Raw genomic sequence first — 21708 nt, forward strand, 5'->3', positions numbered from 1 at the left:
GTTCACTTCTAACTTCATACTAATGTATAACATACAAAGAGAATCAATAGCGTGAGTTGTTGGTCTTTGACATCACTCTGTTCCATATGCACTCTGACTGAAACCAAAGAGATTTTAACATGGACAAATTATCTAGCAACAGAACTCATCAAAGGTCACATTGCTGATGGTTCTGAAAGCATTGGCAGACTGAGGACTGAAGATCAAAGCTATTAATTACTACAGAATATTGCTTTGAGGTAACAAAAAAATTAACATCTTCAGATCAAATATTATTCCGGTGTGATTATTTGCAGATAGATCCGAACAATCATGCTGATCATTCACGCATTTTTAACAGCTAACAAGGAATATGCACATTTTCTTTCGTTATTTTGATAGCATGAAACTTCCTGGCAAAAATCAGTATCTCCAAGAAGAAAGAAAAGAAATCGAATCTTAATCTTGTGAAATCGATGCACGGACCATCACATTTGTGTTTCAGCTCGAATCACCCAAGCGAAAAAAGGGACGCGACAATCAAAAGATAGCAGCAGCACATCTTCCACCGTTAGCTGGAAACAAATGAGAAAAAGGGAACAGAACAACAAGAGACAGGGACGAACCCGTTTTGGTCTACCCACCTGTTGTTCGATGGAGGAGCAGCTTCACCAAGTCGTGCAGCTGTGCTAGGCGCGTTATTTCTTTTCCCAGTTTCGAGCTTACCCGGTAAGCTTCGGGCTGGCTTGTGTGTTATGAATCCACATTGCAACGTACTCGTACGACACATTCTCATTTTTAACGAACGATCTAAAAGGTTTGAAGTCGAGCCTCACGCGATAAGCACGTGGGACAAAGAGACGGCGATATCTCTCGTGATCCCCGGCTCCTTTCGGTGAATGGAATATTCCCCGCGAATCTCCTTTGCTCCGACCACCATGTAGTGTATCCCCTTTGTAATTGCCACAAGTATCCCTCGACGAAGTCACACTATTTACTGAACCACTGGGAACCCCAGCATGCGAGTGTCACCTCTTTGCGTGCCGTGACTCTGATAACGTGCGAAGGTGGGCCGCACGAGGCCTTTCGATGCATGCGCCAGCATGGTAACATGCGTCGCCGCCCCACGTTGCAGCGGAATCCTATTTTGCTGTCCACCGCCTGGAATAACGAAAACACCCGGTCCCGACGCGCACGTAGGGCCAATTCCGTCATTGTGCTGACTAAAAGTAGTAGCGGTCGCAACAGTCGTCAGGTGACGGAAAGTTCTTTCCGACCGTATCGTGCCAGCTCTGTCTCCACTAGCGGTAGCTGGAGGGAGATCCCCCATCTCCAATTCTAGGTTTCCGCGTCTCGCTCTCTTCGATCTCCTTCTCTCTTCCACTTCCCGCGATTTCTATATGCCCTGTTGAGGTTTTATAAACGAATTTAGGGTTCTGAAGTCTTTTTTTGTTCTCTATTCCCTTCTTAGTCAAATCCTTGCTGGAATTCGCGAATTCTTGGTCTCTTTCTTTCTAGCTTTCCGTTTCTTGAATTTTTCGGTGGCAGAGATCTTTCTGTGTGTTCTTAAGGTCGGATTGGGGTGATTAGGGTTTGTGGGTATTCAATTTTGGACCAGGAGGTGTTTCGGTTGGTGGTGGTTCAGGTTTGGAAGTTCGTTGATGAGGAGCAGGGGTTCCTGATGTTTACGCCGCAGAAGAAAGGGTGGCCTGGGTGGTCTCCTTCGCCGAGGGTTGGTGACGGGGTTGATAATGGAATGACGACGCCGGTGGTGAACACTAGGAGTGGGAGTGTACTGGCCTTCCTAAAGGGGAAGGGGAAGGGCAAGGGGAATAACACAGCGGAAGCGCTGCCTCTACCCTTGCCGCTGCAGGCTTCGCTTGGAGAGAACGGCGACACAGTGGTTGTGGGTGGAGGCGATGCAGAGGTCTGGCGCAATTTCAGGGAGGCAGGATTGCTGGACGAGTCTGCCTTACAGAATAAGGACAGGGAGGCTCTCGTTCAAAGGATTTTAGCACTGGAGAAAGAGGTAACCGGTGACACTGGGTTCATCCATTAGTAAATACTTTTATCTTCTTGCTGTCGCAATAGTTTGCTTTTCGAGACAACTCTAGTTGTACTGATTATTAGTATTCAAATTCTTCCACTAATTCTGGATTGCCTTATAAATTTTGATGGTTTGTTTCTGGAGCTGGTTAAGTCCCCGTTTGAGGTGTTTTTTTTTTCCTAATGAGTTAGAGACTTCAAAATCTTATTCTTTAGTAATTTTATTATGATCTTCAGTGCTGCCCCCTGCCTATTTCCATTCTAGCTGGGCTGTAGTGGGTCTTTACGGTCCAATTAGTGTGCCTTATTTTTGGCAAATAATGTGTAAACTATCAAAAACTCTTTTGACTCAAAAGAACATGAAGCAGATGAAAAGAACACATGCAGCAAAATTCATCATCATCGTGAGCGAGAATATGGATGACAAGTCTTAGATACCCGAGCAAAAGTAGACTTTTAAGTTTTATCCACTTTTGCTTTTGTTTGAACTAGTTACTGACTTGTGCTTTGCAACTTTTAAAGAGATGTTTAGGAATAACACACAGATTTTGCATCCTGTAGGATTAGCAAATGTTTAATTAGTTTGGGTCATCATATCAATCTTTCTTTTTTTTTTGAAGCTTTAATAGAACAATACAAAAGTCTTGATGCAACAAAAAAATGACAAGTGACATCTAAAAACATTGTAGCATGATCTCTGCAGTGATACCCTAACAGTTAAGGTGCAGGACACATGCTATATAAGCATGTCACACATTTGAGTCTTGTAAAAGTCAAGTACACATGCTATATAAGGTTTGAATGGAAACAAGTAAATTAAAAAAAAAACATTGTAGCATGATTTAGCAAGTGCATGTGGCAAGGATTTAACATAGTATTAATGTATAGGTGTGGAATTTTGAAGAGAGTGCCTAAATTTATTACATTGTATATATTAACTTGTCATGGTCTTAGTGCTAGACACATGGCTTTAAGCTAATGGTGAGTACCTATCTGCTGCTTCCTGTCTCTTCTTCATGCTCATATTTACAAGTTTTCCAAGGCCAAGCATTCATGTCACAGTAAGAGAGGAGTGATGAACGTGAGGATGAAGTCTGAGTAGATGGTGAAGTCATGACAATCTCCTTCCATTTGTGTCTCTTTCTTGAAAACTGGGAATGAAATGGAGCAAATAGATAAACATGATTGGTTTGAATACTGATCTCACTTATTTGTTGTTCTTAGGAATTAAAAGATAGAAGGTGGGAGCTTTCTGGCTTCATTTACTCCAGGAGATAAAATAGAGGGATTCAAATAAGGGATTGTGGAAAATTTTCCCATCTATATCGAATTCTTGTAAAATGAGAACATATAAGTAGCACACATTTTTTTTGGATTTTAGTTGGACTAGATTGGTCTTTGTGTAGATTGCAAGAGCAGGATACATTTTGTTGCTTTGATCTTGATGAGTATCCACTTTATTTATAGGTAATACTCTTCTGGAGTACACTGACGTAGTTCTGCAGGAAAATACTGGAATTAAATTTTCTTCTATACTGGATTTTGCTACTTATCTTAGGAGTAAGGAATTTATGCATCGAGGAATCTGGAACATCTTTGTTTCCTTGTGGATGGTTAATGTTATCAATATCCAGATGAAGTGAACTTGTTTGGTGATCTTTCTGTCTACTTTGTATATATTTGGTTTTCCACTATGAAAATAAAAAGGTTCACTTCAAATTTGTTTCTTAACTAGCATGTTTATTTGGTTTCAGAAATGTTATTGTCCAATTTATAAATACAAACTTTATTCTGAATTTTAAAGTAAAATATATTCATTATTTGATGTTCTATATGCAGCTTCATGAATATCAATACAATATGGGTCTTCTTTTGATTGAGAAGAAGGATTGGGCTTTGAAGTATGAAGAAATTAGGCAAGCACTGATGGATGTAGAAGAGACCCTGAAGAGAGAAAAATTAGCACACTTGGCTTCCATTTCTGAATTTGAAAAACGTGAAGAGAATTTGCAGAAGGCCTTGGGAGTTGAGCAACAATGTGTTTCAGATGTATGGGTTGAATTCAATTCTCATTTATCTTCAAAAGTTTTTTGTTGAACTAGTTATTGGAAGTTGTACCAAAGCCTTTGGGGCCGTGTTGCACTCATGTATCTCCCTGAAGAGTTAGAATAATAATCCATTTTTAGCAGACTGACTAGCCTTATAGACTTGCACTATTGAATATCATCTTACTTCAAATGTTTTTTGATCTAGTAAGTCACCATGGATAAGCATGAACGGGTTCCATAATTTGACTTGAATAGTTAAAACAATTGTGGTTCATACCAAGGCTAAGTACTGATACCTTTGCTGGAATCTTATTGGATATATACCTATCAATCTGGTATGCCTTTGTCTATGGATAAAAAGAATAAGTAGTTGAGATATAGGTACTAGATTTGACTTGTACATACGATACTCTGTTGTAACTGTACTTATTTCCCCTTTACCTTGTATATTTCTCACCCTTGATGTTCTTTGGGTACTTCATTTCTTTTTTCTAATTGATATGTGTCTTTGGGATTAGCTTTAGCTTTTACTCATGGTAGTCTTTGGATGAGTATGTTTACCAATTTACTGAATATATTCTGATTGTTTCTGTATCTTAACAATAAGAAGCTGTTGTTCCCGAATATTTGGAATCAGCTGCATGAATTCATTTTCTTCATTAATCAGGGATACTGTTACTGGATAATTTATCTCCTAGTTTTCTTTGGATACTTTTAATCTCCTAGTCTTCACCACCAAAATTCTTGTGTGGTCGCTGTTCGTTACTTTTTCCGATATTTTGTGTGGTGATTGTCCTTAGCTGGTATACACTTATATCCCTTTGTTGTTTATGGATTCGCAACATTTGCAGCTTGAAAAAGCTTTGCGTGAGATGCATTCTGAACTTGCAGAAGTCAAATTTACATCCGATAAGAAGTTAGATGATGCTCATGCTCTAGAGGCTGGGTTAGAAGAGAAATATTTGGAAGTTGAACAAAAATTGCATTCTGCGGATGCCAAGCTAGCGGAAGCAAGTCGTAAAAGTTCTGTTGCTAATAGAAAACTAGAGGATGTGGAAGCGCGTGAACATAAACTTCAGAAGGAGTATCTCTCATTGAGTTCTGAGTATGATTTTCTACCCAATTTAACCAATTTGAGATTGGTCTGCCTCATTTACTTCAAAAAAATGGATGTGGGTATTTTCTGTTTGGATTATAATTTTTTTCTGGTTGTATGTCATTTTTTGAATGATACTTTTCGTGTAGATGGAAGTTGCATGAAAAGGGGATAACTGAACAAAGAGAACACTTGTGTTACTGGGAAAAAAAGCTTCAAGATAGTCAGAAGCGACTTGTTGAGTCTCAGAGATTTCTTAATCAAAGAGAGTATCAAGCTAACGAGGCAGATAGATTTCATAAGAAGAAAGAAGCAGAACTTGAAGAGTCTCGGAAGATGATTGAAGCTACCAAAAAGTCTTTGAAATCAAAAGAAGAAGATATTACAATAAAATTAAGATCCATAGCTGCTAAAGAAAAGGTACAGACTTATTTAAATTTTTTTGGTACTGATATATAGTTTGCCTGTAATGGGCACCATTGTCTTTGATTCAATTGCAGGAAATAGATGTTAAGATTGAGAGCTTGGGGAAGAAGGAGAAAGACTTATTTTCAAGAGAAGAAACACTTAATGCTAGAGAAAGAGTGAGTTTTTCTCGAAGTGACACTTTATGCTTTGTTTTGAATGTTCTGTTGATTGCAAATGTTTTGTGTTCTTTTCTTTATGAGGAAATAGATATCCAGGTCTATGATATTATGATCTGAGGGTACGATACTATAATAAATTGTCGAGAATTTGAGGACAAGGTTTATACAATATCCTTCTAAATTAAATTCTACTAAGACAAATTCTTGTGTTCAATGGCTACTGCCATTGTATATAACCTTAGAATAGTTGTACCATGATTGTAGGGGTGCCAGGATTTTAATGAAGGTTCAACACACTATTTTTATAAAGATGGTTATGTAGTCATGGGTTGCAGTCATGCTCGTAATTAACGTATAAGGCCTACAAATGAAAAAGTTTTCCACCATTGGGATTTTATTGTCTGGAGATTATGCTTAGTGCATCTTGGCTGTACATCAAACTTCCTGGGATAGGTTGATTGCATTATCTTTTTTGTACATGGTTATTCTTGGAGATTGGATAGCAGGATGAATGTTTTGAGCCTCGGGAGATTGGATAGCAGGATCAATGTACTTGTGGCCTGCTTTTCTTATCTGTGATTTGAATCCATATTGGGGATGTTATTACAATGATATTTACTAAGAGGAGGACCTTAATTTTATTCATTAAGAATTAATGACTGCCACTGCATGAATGTGTAAATGATTTAACTAAGGAATGTAATTTCACCTGGACCATATTGTATTGGTTGGCATTTACTGGTCCAGTCATGAACTGGAATCTGGACTGCCCCAGTTTGGGCAGTCTGATCGGGTTATAAATTGTTCTAAAAGGCCAGCGCTTAAGATTTGCATGTGGACACGAGATGTGGACACTTGGATGCCACCCACTTGCCACCATTGGAGTACCTGGCAGTGGCACTCCTTGCCATCTCTTTCTCCTCTTTTCCTTAACAGTGTCTCGTGGATCAGGAATGGACTTGCACCTATATATATATATATATATATGTATATATCGAGTGGTACACCAGAGCATACCGCTCTGTCACGACCTTAGCTGGAATTGCCTAAGGCGTGCGGCACCCTTGCGGCCAAAGACGCGAACTTAGCTTGCGTTGCCTAAGTCGCGAGTCACCCTTGTGGCAAAGACGCGAACTTAGCTTGCGTTGCCTAAGTCGCGCTTCGCCCTTGCGATCTTGCTCCGCAAGGATCAGCCCACTTTGTAACCTCTCGCAGGTCCCGAAGGACCTGTAAAAGAGAAAGTAGTTCGAAAGAACGAGCAACGGACAAGTCCCGAAGTCTCGCGAAAAGGGAAGCTTTACAAGCAATTCGTCGAACACCTTGTGTGCACAAGAGAAAAGAGGGAGAGGGAGAAAAACAAGGCTTTCAAGGATGAACGAACAGCTGCAAGCCCACAAACAGCCGCTCACCTGGTCCCGGGCGCAAAACCAAGTTCCCGTAAAGGTCACGTGCGAACTTGCGAAAGAGTGTTCAACGCCCGGTATATAACCGAAGCCCTATCCAGCCATGTGCCACCCGGGGGGTTCCTGGGGTTTGAGATGGCTGACATTTTGGTGAGCGGAAGCAGCTCTCCGCTCACCTCCCGCGGCACACGAAAACGGAGCTGTTTTGGGGCTGTTTTGCTCGGTTCGGTGAACGGTCGCTTTTCAACGCTGTAGCTTGTTCGAACTTACATATTTACAAGCAAAATGACCCAAAACCATGAGAAAACATGCTGTCAAGCAGCTGTACATGCGGGTGTGAGCGACGAACGGTTCGTTGAACGGAGTTGTTGCGGGTGCGCGACGACCGTTCGTGACATTCTCCCCCACTTAAACTGTCGACGCCCTCGTCGACGCTTGTTGGTAGTTGTTGATGACTTCTTCTTCATGTCGCAGGGCGTCTTCAGGCTCCCAACTGGCTTCAGTTCGGGGAAGCTTTCGCCACTTCACCAAGTACTCTGTCTGCTCCGCTCCGTTGGGTAGCTTTATCTTGCGATCCGCCAGAATGGTTTCCACTCGCTTCTCGTAGGAGGCTGTGATGGGAGGTAGCCGAGTTGGAATACTTCGAGAAGCATCTTGCGGATCCGAATGGTAGGCCTTCAGGTTGCTGGCGTGAAGAACGTTGTGAATTTTGAACCACGCCGGCAGCTGCAACTTGTAAGAAACATTGCCTACCCTGCTGATAATCGGGAAGGGCCCTTCATACTTACGCACCAATCCTTTGTGGACTCTTTTCCTGAAGAATTGGAGTGATGCTGGTTGGAGCTTTATGTTAGAACCCTTGCAGATTCTAAACTTGGGGTTGATCTCTTTAGGGGATCGGCCTCCTTGGAACTCTATAGGGGTTCCTCCCTCCAAGTTGCTGCTCAAAGGCTGCAGAAAAGATTCATCTATTGCTTATGAAAAGAGAAGGAATACATGACTATTTATAGGGCTTCTAAACCCTAACTCCTAATAGGACTCCTACTTAAGACTCTTACTTCTAACCAACTCCTAATATGACTCATACTCAAGACTCCTATTCCCTTACAACTCCTAATTCTTCTCTAAGAAAAAACCTCCTACATGAATGCCCCTCTCAATTAGGACTCTCCTAGCTAGAGTCCTAATAGAATGTCCCTCTCAATTAGGACTCTCTTAGCTAGAGTCCTAACAGTTTTACATGAATGTCCCTCTCAATTAGGACTCTCCAAGCTAGAGTCCTAACAGACCCGCCCTCTTCAAATCAGCCTTGTCCTCGAGGCTGATGATTCATGAATTCTGGAAATTTGATCTTCATGTTGTCATAGTTCTCCCAAGTGGCATCTTCTATTGGTAGGTTCGCCCACTGTATTAGCACTTCATTAGTGGGTCGTCGTCGTCGAGTCACGATCCGTCGATCAATAATGGCACTTGGCTGGGTCTGGAGTTCTCTTTGGGTAGTCATATTTGGTGGATGGCTTTGGGCTGTCTCCAAGCACCTATTTAAAACTTCTGTCTGGCTGTTGGTTTGTGGGTGATATGTCGTACTCCTTTTCAATTTAGTACCCTGCATATGGAATAACTTTGTCCAAAATCTGCTCTTGAAGATGCAAGTAGAATTTGTCACAAGCATAATGCGTCCCTTATAGCATAATTCTTTTGAGTCCCGATTGTAATGAGCCACAGAGCTTGGTGCTTCCTCCAAAATTTTTTTTTTTTTTTTACTAGTCTCCGAATCTTCCTGCCATTCCATCTTAATATCCTCAAGGAAGTCACTGGTTGGAAGTAAAACGACCGAAAATTCAGCTTGCTCAGGTAGCTGCGAAAGCGCATCTACAACAACATTCTCTTTCCACATTTTGTAAGTTATTTCATAATCAAATCTAAGAAGTTTTGTTACCCATTTTTGCTGCTTGGGGGAAGATATCTTCTGCTCCAAGAGATATTTGAGGCTTTTATGGTCGGTTTTAATTTGAAATCGTCGACCAATCAAGTAGGGTCTCCACCTCGTTGCTGCGCGCACAATAGCGAGCATCTCCTTATCATATGTTGACTTATTTTGATGGGAGGGAGATAATGCCTTGCTAGTGTATGCGAGTGGTCGACCATCTTGCATGAGAATTGCTCCAATTCCGACTCCAGATGCGTCGGCCTCAATAATGAAGGGTCGGTTGAAATCTGGTAGTGTTAGCACCGGCATCATCGTCATGGCTGCCTTAAGTTTGTCGAAGGCAACAGAGGCTCTATTCTACCATTGGAAGACATCTTTTTTCAGAAAGGAAGTAAGTGGTGCACTGATCTCTCCATAGTTTTTCACGAACTTGCAGTAGTAGCCTGTTAAACCGAAAAAGCCATGTAGCAATTTTATGTTCCTCGGGGTCAGCCAGTTTTGCATTGCTCCAATTTTGAAGGGGTCTACTACCACACCTTCCTCTGATATGATATGCCCAAGATATTCCACCTTCTTTTGAAGAAAGCAAAAATTCATAGTGGTTGTTGTGTATTCGAAAGGCGATTTTCGGTATGTCTTCTTCGCATACTCGTATTTGATGATACCCGGATCAAAAGTCCAGCTTTGTAAAGATTTGTGCTCCCTGTCATCTACTATTGGAATTATAGTAGTTGTTAGCACTACTGCTTTGCTGCGGGCACACTACGGGAAAGATGCTGATGTTTGGGCCCGCTTTTCTACTTGAGTTAGTGGAGCTAGTAGTAGTTAGCCGCTTTAATGCTTTAGTTAGTTTGGGACTACCACTTTTCTGCTTACGTTAGTTGGGCGTGGTAAATTCTAGCCTATCTCCAAAGTGTTGGATCCTTCATTGTTAATGTCCCACCCTTTCTTTGAACCTTGTTTGTTAATGATCGAACTTAAAGATATGAACTGAGTGCCATTTGATGAGTAAGATCGAACAAGGGAGAGGGATATGGAAAGGATGAAGTAATGAAAGAGGAAGTCATTGCTAGTAGTAACGACTTGTCACGATCCATAGGTTTAAATAGAATCCATGTCCTAGGTCTATCAAAAAACATTCTTTTCGCTATTCTTATATAATTAAATAGAGTGAAAAGATCTAACCCGAAACAAAGCGGGTACTAACTAAGAGCTGAGTCCTCTCCGAACCGCAGGAGATAGTTGCCCATCATACGGCTCACCAACGGAACTTGCCTATTGTTTGGGGGCTCACTCCGGGCAGGTTCGGATCACTTACAATACACGGCTCTAGGAAGGGACAGGTTCGGATCACTTACAATACACGGCTCTAGGAAGGGGTTAGGTATAGTAAGTTGAAGAAGATGATTCTTTCTCTGAGTTTGTGGAGACGAAAAAGAAAGTCAGCGGAATGAGAAATGTGTATGATCTTACGGTATGCTAAAGCCCGAAAGAAATACCCGTGTTTGATCTTTTCCATCACTGCCCCGCTTCCATGTAGGCAGAGAGAAAAGTAGAGAATGAAGAGTGGCCAAAGGATCTTCCTCTCCAGAGTGCTTCTCGAGGCTATACTCTCTCCCCTGAATAAGTAAGGCTCTGTTAGCCGAGAGGGGATAAGGAGTCCGGATTGAAGCCCCAAACGTTCTGCCAGACACTGGACAGGGGTTAGCTCTGTAAATGTGTGGAGCCAAGTTGAGTAGTAAGTTGTAGGCACTTCTAGGTCCCTTCCCGGTTACTGTATAACTCCAGTGCTTCGGGTACTACGGACCCTCTGCCATCCATTGCTGCGGAGCCGTTTCTGAAGCGGGGGGGCGAACAAGAAATCGATGCCTTTATTAGATATAAGTAGAAACATATAAGTAGAAACAAGAAATCGATGCCTTTATTAGATATAAGTAGAAACAAGAAATCGATGCCTTTAATCCATCTTATCTTTCTAAGACTCTGGGATCCATCTTCTCTTTCTAAGACTATTGATTTTGGAATAAGCCCCAAATCCTTGATTTTGCCAGGAAACAAAGCACTGCGCCCAGCCCAGTAAGTGAAAGGAATGAGCTCGGTCTCTTCCACCACACTTATGTATTTCTCTATCCGTGCCCGTTCTGCATGCGCTTCGTTCGCGCGCCATTGAAACTTGGCTCTCCTCTGATTTATTCATTGGGGGTTTGTTTTTCGGATGGACTTCGCCGTTCTTTCCCAACTTCAATTGAAAGGGCTTTATCACAAGGAGATGTCGATTCGTTTTCTGCCCAAAATGATAAGGTGCTGAAATCCTCTGTCCCTGAATCTTGATGAATTGAATCAAGGCCCGCGTCGTTCCAACTACCGATGGGGAGCACCTATCGAGAATCGCTGCAGGTTTGATGTTAAGGTCACCGACGGACAGATTTTGAATTGTGATCATAGGCGCTTGCAGGAGAAACTATTGCTGCAGGACCAAGAGATAATTACAGATTTCTTCCTTCTCCCTCTTAACAATCATGAGGCCATGCTCAGAATTAAGTGGTTGACGACATTAGGTGATATTTCTTGGAATTTTATGAAACTAATTATGAAATTTTACAGTAAGGAGAAACAGGTGACATTGCACGGGAAACGTGGGGGCGACATAACAACGATTTGCACACAACAAATGGAGAATGTTTTGCATAAAGCATGCAGCGGCTTTTTGGTACAACTTGAGCAGCAAACTAAGGGAGAGCCAATAGAATTTGAAGATCCAAATCTACTTCCTTTGCTTGCTGAATTTTCAAATATATTTGACGATCCGCGCAACCTACCTCTTACCTATCGGCATGATCATTGTATAATGATTCTTCCAGGCAAATCTTCAGCAAATGCTCAGCCATATCAGTATCCACATCTCCAGAAGGATGAAATAGAAAGGATTATAAAAGAGATGCTCGAAACAGGAGTTATTCGGCCAAGTTGCAACCTCTACTCTTCGCCAGTGCTACTTGTACGCAAGAAGGACGGAACAAGGCGAATATGTATTGATTACCGAGCTCTCGATGGCATAATCATCAAGGACAAATACTTTATTCCAATAGTAGATGAATTGCTAGATGAAAGGGAGCACAAATCTTTACAAAGCTGGACCTTTGATCCGGGTATCATCAAATACGAGCATGCGAAGAAGACATATGGAAAACCACCTTTTGAACACACAACAACCACGAATTTTTGCTTTCTTCAACAAAAGGTGGAATATCTTGGGCATATCATATCAGAGGAAGGTGTGGCAATGGACCCCTTCAAAATTGGAGCAATGCAAAACTGGCCGACCTCGAGAAACATAAAATTGCTACATGGCTTTCTGGGTTTAACAGGCTACTACCGCAAGTTCGTGAAAAACTATGGAAAGATCAGTGCACCACTTACTTCCTTACTAGAAAAAGATGTCTTCCAATGGTTGGACAGAGCCTCCGCTGCCTTCGACAAACTTAAGGCAGCCATGACGACGATGCCGGTGCTAACACTACCAGATTTCAACCGACCCTTCATTATTGAAGCCGACACATCTGGAGTCAGAATTGGAGCCATTCTCATGCAAGATGGTCGACCACTCACATACACTAGCAAGGCATTATCTCCCTCCGATCAAAATATGTCAACATATGATAAGGAGATGCTCGCCATTGTGCGCGCAGCAACGAGGTGGAGATTGTACTTGATCAGGCGATACTTTCAAATCAAGACCGACCATAAAAGCCTAAAATATCTCTTGGAGCAGAAGATATCTTCCCCCGAACAGCAAAAATGGGTAACAAAACTTCTTGGATTTGATTTTGAAATAACTTACAAAAAGGGGAAAGAGAATGTTCTTGCAGATGCGCTTTCGCAGCTACCTGAGCAAGTTGAAGTTTCGACCGTTTCACTTCCGACCAGCGACTTCCTTGAGGATATTAAGATGGAATGGCAGGAAGATTCAGATACTAGTAAGATTATAAAAATATTGGAGGAAGCACCAAGCCCCATGGCTCATTACAATTGGGACTCAAAAGAATTACACTATAAGGGTACTAAATTGAAAAGGAGTACGACATATCACCCACAAACCAACAGCCAACCGAAAGTTTTAAACAGGTGCTTGGAGACAGTCCAAAGCCACCCACCAAATATGACTACCCAAAGAGAACTCCAGACCCAGCCAAGTGCCATTATTGATCGACGGATCGTGACTCGACGACGACGACCCACTAATGAAGTGCTAATACAGTGGGCGAACCTACCAAAAGAAGATGCCACTTGGGAGAACTATGACGACTTTAAGATCAAATTCCCAGAATTCATGAATCATCAGCCTCGAGGACAAGGCTGATTTGAAGAGGGCGGGTCTGTTAGGACTCTAGCTTGGAGAGTCCTAATTGAGAGGGACAATCATGTAAAAATGTTAGGACTCTAGCTAGGAGAGTCCTAATTGAGAGGGACATTCTGTTAGGACTCTAGCTAGGAGAGTCCTAATTGTGAGGGGCATTCATGTAGGAGGTTTTTTCTTAGAGAAGAATTAGGAGTTGTAAGGGAATAGGAGTCTTGAGTAGGAGTTCTATTAGGAGTTGGTTAAAAGTAAGAGTCTTAAGTAGGAGTCCTATTAGGAGTTGGTTAAAAGTAAGAGTCTTAAGTAGAAGTCCTATTAGGAGTTAGGGTTTAGAAGCCCTATAAATAGCCATGTATTCCTTCTCTTTTCTTAAGCAATAGATGAATCTTTTCTGCAGCCTTTGAGCAGCAACTTGGAGGGAGGAACCCCTATAGAGTTCCAAGGAGGCCGATCCCCTAAAGAGATCAACCCCAAGTTTAGAATCTGCAAGGGTTCTAACACTCAGGTGCCCTCAAATTTTGTGGCGGTGCAACGCGGGTGTTGCCTCCTCCCGCATTTAGCGTTCTTGTGAGCATGGCCACCTTTGCAGTGAGTTCCGCCACAACATCCTGTAAGTGCTGCACGGAGTCCTTGGTGTCATCAGACAGTCGGTCGACTAGGGCCTCGACCTTGTCGATCCTGGACTCCGCTTCCTCTTGCGAGCTCTCTACCCCAACAAGTCTTTGTTGGCCTTGGTAGAGTTCCTCCATGCTCGCTTCCAGAACATCCAGGCGGGTTTCCGCCGTCGTGAGTCTCTCCTTATGACTCTTTTTCCCAGTTAGCGCACCAGATTGCGCTTCCTCCGCTCGCGGAGAGTTGCCAACTTCTCGCTCATCCTGCTCGCTGCCGCGCTCCTCTTGAGCGGCTCCAACAGCATGTGAGCGAGTGTGCACATGCAGCCCACCTGCGGCTGCTTGGGGCAAGGGTCCGGCTTGCCCCGTCTTGCTTGATTCGCCACGATGCTTTGCCATGGCGAAGTTGCGAAGTTCGTTCGCTGTTCGATCGAAGAGCTTGCCCGCTCTGATACCACAATGTCACAACCTTAGCTGGAATTGCCTAAGGCGTGCGGCACCCTTGCGGCCAAAGACGCGAACTTAGCTTGCGTTGCCTAAGTCGCGAGTCACCCTTGTGGCAAAGACGCGAACTTAGCTTGCGTTGCCTAAGTCGCGCTTCTCCCTTGCGATCTTGCTCCGCAAGGATCAGCCCACTTTGTAACCTCTCGCAGGTCCCGAAGGGACCTGTAAAAGAGAAAGAAGTTAGTTCGAAAGAACGAGCAACGGACAAGTCCCGAAGTCTCGCGAAAAGGGAAGCTTTACAAGCAATTCGTCGAACACCTTGTGTGCACAAGAGAAAAGAGGGAGAGGGAGAAAAACAAGGCTTTCAAGGATGAACGAACAGCTGCAAGCCCACAAACAGCCGCTCACCTGGTCCCGGGCGCAAAACCAAGTTCCCGTAAAGGTCACGTGCGAACTTGCGAAAGAGTGTTCAACGCCTGGTATATAACCGAAGCCCCATCCAGCCATGTGCCACCCGGGGGGTTCCTGGGGTCTGAGATGGCTGACATTTTGGTGAGCGGAGGCAGCTCTCCGCTCAGCTCCCGCGGCACGCGAAAACGGAGCTGTTTTGGGGCTGTTTTGCTCGGTTCGGTGAACGGTCGCTTTGCAACGCTGCAGCTTGTTCGAACTTACATATTTACAAGCAAAATGACCCAAAACCATGAGAAAACATGCTGTCAAGCAGCTGTACATGCGGGTGTGAGCGATGAACGGTTCGTTGAACGGAGTTGTTGCGGGTGCGCGACGACCGTTCGTGACAGCTCGGTATACTCGTATCGTAGTATACCTAGCTGAGCTCGATACTTCGGTACGGTACAAAATTTGCGAACCTTGCTCTATATAGTAGTATATACATTTCTGCATGTAATGGCTGACATAATCTGTCTTGTGTATAAATGATGTTTTGGCTATACAGGTGTGTTTCATGACCTCGAATCCAGTCTGGACTGGTTCACACCAGTCTATACAACCTAATAAGGGTATTTTGTTATTTTAAAATTTTCATTAACAAAAGGTTCTCAAGAAGGCAAAAGTATCACATGATATGAAGTAAGGTATGCAATTTTGTACCGTACCGGAGTTTTGACGTTCGCTCGGTACGGTACTAAACTATATACCGAGCGGTATACCGTTCGGTATACGGCTCGGTATATATATATATATATATATATATATATATATATATTTATATATATATTTTTTATAAAAGGCGACGTCGTCTTTTCCTTCTCCCACGCGGGGCGACGTCGTCGAGGTGACACCATGTCGCCTCGTTTATATATATATATATATATATATATATATATATATTTCGTTCCGTTCGGTAATGGGCGGTCCGTGTACCGGTAAGCTGACAGATCGGTATATACCACCCGTACCGGGTGGTATTATTCTGTATTATTCTGAAGAGCTTTATACAAAAAGTGTAGTGCTTCAGAATATAGAAAAGGACATAGGAATGTTTTTGAATAATGGCAGAAAGTATATGCTGACTTTACTGTAAATTCATAACCAGAATATGGCTCCAATCTTCATTGTGTCGGTAACTTGAATATGTTGTTTTGTTGTTAATGTTTTGTGTGGTTGGTTGGTCTCTCTTTCTCTACGTATATGTAGTTCTCAAAATGACCTTTTAGGTTATTGGGTGTCCAAAGACCTGAGTATGCAATTATACCATTTAAGTGTCACATTGGGATACTTGATCTTTACTCCATATATAGTCCATGTTGCATAAGTTAATTATCTATTCCATCATTATGTGTTCAGGCCATTGATAATCTTATAATAGAGTTCTCTCTTCTCTGTCAATTGCCCTCTCATTATGAATTATACTTGTCATGAGTTGTATAATTTGCATTTATTTCTTTCCTGAATTGAATTCTTAATTTCTATCCTTCAAAAAAATTTTTTTTTTTATGAAGATAGATGATATTTTAATTTAGTCTGGTGATGGCCTCTTTGTTAAATTTGCATTTTCAATTTATTCTTTAAAGGTGCTCTTTAGTTCAAAGACTGAATGGTTTAATCTGATGTTCTGATTCTTTTCTATATCAAGTGATGTCTTGTGTGATTCTCTCTTACTTCATGTTCATGTCATTGTTACTATCTTTTTCTTTTACTTGGTTTTTTATTTGAAGGTGGAGATTCAAAAGCTTCTCGATGATCATAATGCATTATTAATTTCCAAGAGAGAGGAATTTGAATTGAATTTGGAGAAAAGGAGAAAATCGTTTGATGCAGATCTAGAAGGCAAGGTACATGAAGTGGAGGAGAAGAAAAGGGAAATTGACTGTATGGAGGACCAAGTGAAAAAAAGAGAGCAGGCTTTAGAAATAAACTTGCAGAAATTGATGGATAAGGAGAAGGAACTTGATTCAAAATCAAAAGCTTCAAAGAAGTGGGAGGAATCTGTCAAAAATGATGAAAGGAAGTTGGAGAAAGACAGGCAACATCTAGCCAGTGAATGTGAGGAGTTACTGAAGTGTAATTCTGAACTTGAGAGTCTAAAGGCTGCAATAGAATCAAGCAAAAAGCAAATTATTAATGAGGAAGAAAATCTTAGACTGACTAAGGTTGAGAGGGAAGACCATCTCCTGCTGCAGTCCAATTTGAAGCAAGAAATTCTAGATTGCAGGCTAATGAAGGAATTACTTCTTAGAGATACTGAGGATCTTCAACTGCAAAGGAAGAAGTTTGAAGAAGAATGGGAAGTGCTAGATGAGAAAAGGTTAGCATTAGAAGCTGAGATAAAGAAATTTAATGATGAAAGAGAGAAAGTTGAAAAATGGCAATGTCATGAAAAAGAAAGGCTGAACAGTGAGGCTCTGATAGCAAAAGCAAATTTTGAGAGGGAATTGGAAGAACTTAGTCAGAAAGAAGAAGCTTTGGAGAAAGCAATGGAGCATGAGAGATTGGAAGCTTTTGAGTTGCTCAAGAGGGAACATGCTGACATGGATCGGGAACTTGAGCTCCGCAAGCATGAGCTTCAGATGGATATGCAGAAAATGCAGGGCATGGAGAAGAAACTGCTGGATAAGGAAAATGAATTTCAGAGAACAAGGGATTTAGAACTAAGCCAAATGATATCTTTAAGCAGTTTAAATGATTCAAAAAGTAAGCGGTTAAAAATGGAAGAAGATAGGTTGGAAAGAGAAAAAGAAGATATCTTGTCTCACAGAAAAAGATTGGAAGTTGAGCAACTTGAGATTGAGAAGGACATTGATGCTCTTTGTATGCTAAGCAGGAATCTAAAAGAACAAAGAGAAGAGTTTATGAAGGAGAAAGAACATTTCTTGGCTCAGGCTGAGCAGAAGACATGCAAAAACTGTGGGCATCCACTTGGTGATATGGGTACTTATTGTATCCTAGATGCTGGAAATGTTCTACTACCAAACCTGGTTTTTGAAGAGCGTTCAAATAACATGAATGCTAAGAGCTCCCCTAATGCTATGGTGTCTGTACCTGCAGCTTCTGGTGGCCGCATGTCATGGCTGCAAAAGTGTTCAAGGCTTTTTTCCCCAGGGAAAAAGGTTGTGGATTCTTCTGAACTTCCAGTTGACAAGTCAACTGTTGGTGCCAGACTCGACCAAGAAGCTTTTGATGCTGAGACAAGTTGTAAACCTGTATCATTCCATGGTGTTGCTGATTTTTCTTATCGCCAGGAAAACAAAGAACCAAAAAGGTTAGGTGAAGCTGGAGAGGAGCCTGAACCTTCTCTTGAAGTAGCAGATAATTCTATTGATATTATGAGGACCTGGATGGATAATGGTGCCAGGGAGGTAGTAGACGATTATGTTATGCCTTCTTTTGCTCAAAATGAGAGAGAGAATTTTGCGCCTGCCGAAAGTGACACCCTACCTGAGTCTTTGAAGCAGAGACGATCTCAACCTCGCAGGAGAGGGAGGCCTAAAGCTGTAAAGAGAACAGGCACCACCAAGGCAGTTGTTACAGATGTAAAAGCTATTCTTGGGAAGAGTTCTAATGAGAAAAATCATGGATCACAGGATCTGGTTCTTGCTAATTCAACGACAAGTGCAGGGCAGAAGCGGTGTGTTGCCCAAATATCTGGAATGACAACTAGTGATCTGAATCTTGGGGACAGTGAGGCACATTCTGAGAGCATTTCACTTGGAGGGCGTCACAAAAAGAGACAGATTTTAGCTCCTGCAGCACAGATTCCTGGGGAGAAGCGCTACAATTTTAGACACTCAGCAATGTAAGTCTTGTCCAGAAGAAGCTTTGCTCAAGTTTGAATTTCATGAATAGGTGGTATCGTCGAGTATGATTATGGTTTCAAACTACTTAAGTCTCATTTCTAATTATAAGTTGTTTATTTCTTATCACAAGTATGATAAGTGTGCTTAGAAGTCCCTCTCCTTGCTGTTGCTTATACTTCTAACATGGTATTTTCAGAATTCTTTTTTAACATTAGAACCATGGCAGTATTAAAAACAATGCAGTCATTTTTTCGAGTTTCTCTCTGGTTATCATTCAGTGCAGCTGTGACTACCGCAGCTCAAACAATATTCGAGCGAACTAAAGGACCTAAGGCAGGCGGTCATGAAGACTCAACTGGAAATGAGATACCAATGCAAAGTGGTGGTGAAGAAGGATCCGCTAGACCAGTTGTTGAACCTGTGTCAGATGTTGATAGCAAGAAAGCATCAAACATGCTTCAAAAGACAGCTGTTGAAAGTACCACAGAAGTTCATGAGATATTCCCCAACAAGATTGTTCAAGTAAGTTGAAGGCCTTGGATATTGCATTAGGAATCAAATCGTTTGGGCTGGAAATGTTCTGCATCTTCTTGGTTTTACCTCCATTGCTTCTTTCAAGAATGAGTTCATCATGTGATAGATTACAATAGAGTTGTCAAAAAAACTTCATGAAACTCTCGTCTTTTATTACAGATATATGCAATCTATTTTGCAAACCAGCTGCTGCCACATATTTCAGTAAACCTCAGTTTGTTGGAAGTCTCACTATTCCAAGTGGATACTTCCAATTGCTGAAAGCATTTTTCTTTTCTTTTTTAATAGCTTGTATGACATATAATGCTGAAAGAATGGCCGTGCTTTGGTCAACTAGGATATGCTCACGACAGGGTATACTTTGTCTTGGAGAGGTTTCTCTGTTTTTTTCACTAGTAGATAGGTTTCATCAGGCCTAACTTTGATATGTCTGATGTGTTCAGGCAGAGAGTAATGACGATGTTAAATCGGTTGAGCACAGTGATCAGAGTGAAGATGGGTTTGTTGTGGATGATGCAGCTACGGGAACTGATCCCGCAACTCCTTCAAATGGTGGCTGTAGTGAAGATGATGAGGATGAAGAGGAATACGACCAACTCAATGCCTCCATTGGGAAGAAGCTATGGACATTCTTCACCAGATGATGTCTCCATATTGCCATTTCTCGTGAACTCTGAATGTGTAGGATTGCCTTTGAGAAGTCCAATTTGTATGCTCTTGGGGGACAAATCGAGTGGTTGTTGGTTAACTTGTCCTTGTATGATTTCGTATCACCATAGGCAGGTCCTTAATTATTCGAAGCAACTAATGCATGCTTTCCAGCTACAGGAACACGGGTTGTTCTAGTGTCACGAATTGCCTTTGATTTTTTTTATATTTATAATTGTGTTCGAAAATCAATCGAGCTTTATTAAGATTGGAGGATAGAGTGTTATTAGATTTGAAGCCAAAATATATTAGATTTTACGGGTGAGGCTGAGAGAATGGATCTGATAAAAAGAATAGAAAATAAGAATAATTATTAAAAAAAATTTCTCAACAGAATAGAGGAAACAGAGTAGTTTCATTAGTTGAGGTCCTATCACTCTGAGTTAATTTTCTAACAGCGGGCGCATATTTGGCACCTATTTATCTTCAGCTGCGTTGCAAATACTCAAAAAAAAAAAAAAAGATTTTAGGTATCGTATGTAACAGCGAATCCGGTGGTGCGGATATAGTCAGGTGGAAGTTTAAAAACAAATCTGGAGATTTCATTTGAATTATAGGTTTGAGTGTACCAAGATTTCATTTGAATTATAGGTTTGAGTGTACATATGCTTGGTCTCCTGGGGATTGAAGCAACTTCCAAAAGAAGTCGATCTATAACCAGTGAAAAAAAATAAATAAATAAAAGAAAATTGCGAGCCATGAGCTTATTGTGGACCAAGGTTGCATTGGATTCCGACGCCGGAGGTGAGATTACCTGACAACTGGGCACCTAGGTTTTCATTAAGATGGTTGAGCAGCTTGCATCTTTTATCTTGATCTTCCACATTTGTCCAGAATTGTCTCGAATTTTCACCAGGCTTTTCCTGTTCTTTTCCCTATTTAAGAAGACACACAAGAACTTGCATCTTCCAATTCAACTCGTGCGTTTCTATCCATCCCTTTTTTTAGTTTTTTGTGTGTTTGACATGTAGTAACAGTTATGCCCTCTAAAAATGTTTTATTCTTGTTTGCAGCAGCTTCTTAATCTTGTCCGAAATTTGGCAAACGACGGACCTGATTCGCATGGCCATTAATGATGGAAATAGGCATATGATATGATCCCAATGTCCGACGCTGGTGGAGTAAAATCAAACCTAAACTTTTCATGACTAGATAAGATTTTGATTCAATAGCCTTGGGTGGTTAATATACGAGTTCGAGGGTCAATGTACTGATTTTAATATGACAACAAAGAGAAGAAGAGAGGAGAGAAGAGGTAGAGCCAAAAAAGATAAATTATAATTTATTATGTTGAATAAGAATCTTTTATTTTTGAAATCTCTATGTGCTTCTCCTCTATAGTCTATAAATTTCTATATGCGCCCCACCTCCCCGAAAAATTTTCCAGCAAGAGACGAACATACGAGTCCTATCAGTGAGACGACCTGTTGTGACATGTGTTGGTCGTCCAAGCAGCATAGTTTCAACATGCAACTATTTTAAGCTTTTATGTTCTGTATACCTTCTGTTCTTTTCGGCGAGTGAGTAATATTTTATGGCCACAACCTCAACTACATAATGATCCAAAACTCATGTTCCATGAGACCTCAGCACATTTTTTTTAGTTGATTTTTTGTTTAAGGTATTACCTAAACCTTGACATCGCCATTAGGTCTATGACAGTGCATATTGGTCAAAGCAGAATTCGAGATGGTGGTAGCATTGCCAAT

At 41.5% G+C, this 21708-nt stretch overlaps 1 protein-coding gene across 3 annotated transcripts; it reads left to right on the forward strand.

Moving 5' to 3' along the window:
• The first annotated feature begins 1151 nt into the window (after positions 1-1151).
• Positions 1152-20116, forward strand: LOC103994553 (nuclear matrix constituent protein 1). 3 transcript variants are annotated; one of them, XM_009414913.3, is made up of 8 exons: positions 1156-2008; positions 3865-4074; positions 4925-5178; positions 5319-5589; positions 5670-5753; positions 16679-18756; positions 19036-19279; positions 19735-20116. In XM_009414913.3, exons 1-8 carry the CDS (start codon positions 1661-1663, stop codon positions 19933-19935), a joined length of 3690 nt encoding a protein of 1229 aa, XP_009413188.2. In that variant the 5' UTR covers positions 1156-1660; the 3' UTR covers positions 19936-20116. The 3 variants fall into 3 exon arrangements, with proteins under 3 accessions (XP_065020825.1, XP_065020826.1, XP_009413188.2); XM_065164753.1 differs by lacking the exon at positions 19735-20116 and having other exon boundaries at positions 1152-2008; positions 19041-19218; XM_065164754.1 differs by lacking the exon at positions 19735-20116 and having other exon boundaries at positions 1153-2008; positions 19056-19218.
• Positions 20117-21708: the final 1592 nt, after the last annotated feature.

The sequence above is a fragment of the Musa acuminata genome, chromosome BXJ3-8 (assembly GCF_036884655.1).
Source record: "Musa acuminata AAA Group cultivar baxijiao chromosome BXJ3-8, Cavendish_Baxijiao_AAA, whole genome shotgun sequence".
NCBI lineage: Eukaryota > Viridiplantae > Streptophyta > Magnoliopsida > Zingiberales > Musaceae > Musa > Musa acuminata.

What these genes read in the sequence shown, in the direction of transcription:
- LOC103994553 (XM_009414913.3), top strand. Translation starts at nt 1,661, where the DNA reads ATGTTTACGCCGCAGAAGAAAGGGTGGCCTGGGTGGTCTCCTTCGCCG. An exon ending in TATCTCTCATTGAGTTCTGA is followed by an intron (nt 5,179 to 5,318) that starts GTATGATTTTCT and finishes CTTTTCGTGTAG; the next exon opens with ATGGAAGTTGCATGAAAAGG. An exon ending in CCATAGCTGCTAAAGAAAAG is followed by an intron (nt 5,590 to 5,669) that starts GTACAGACTTAT and finishes ATTCAATTGCAG; the next exon opens with GAAATAGATGTTAAGATTGA.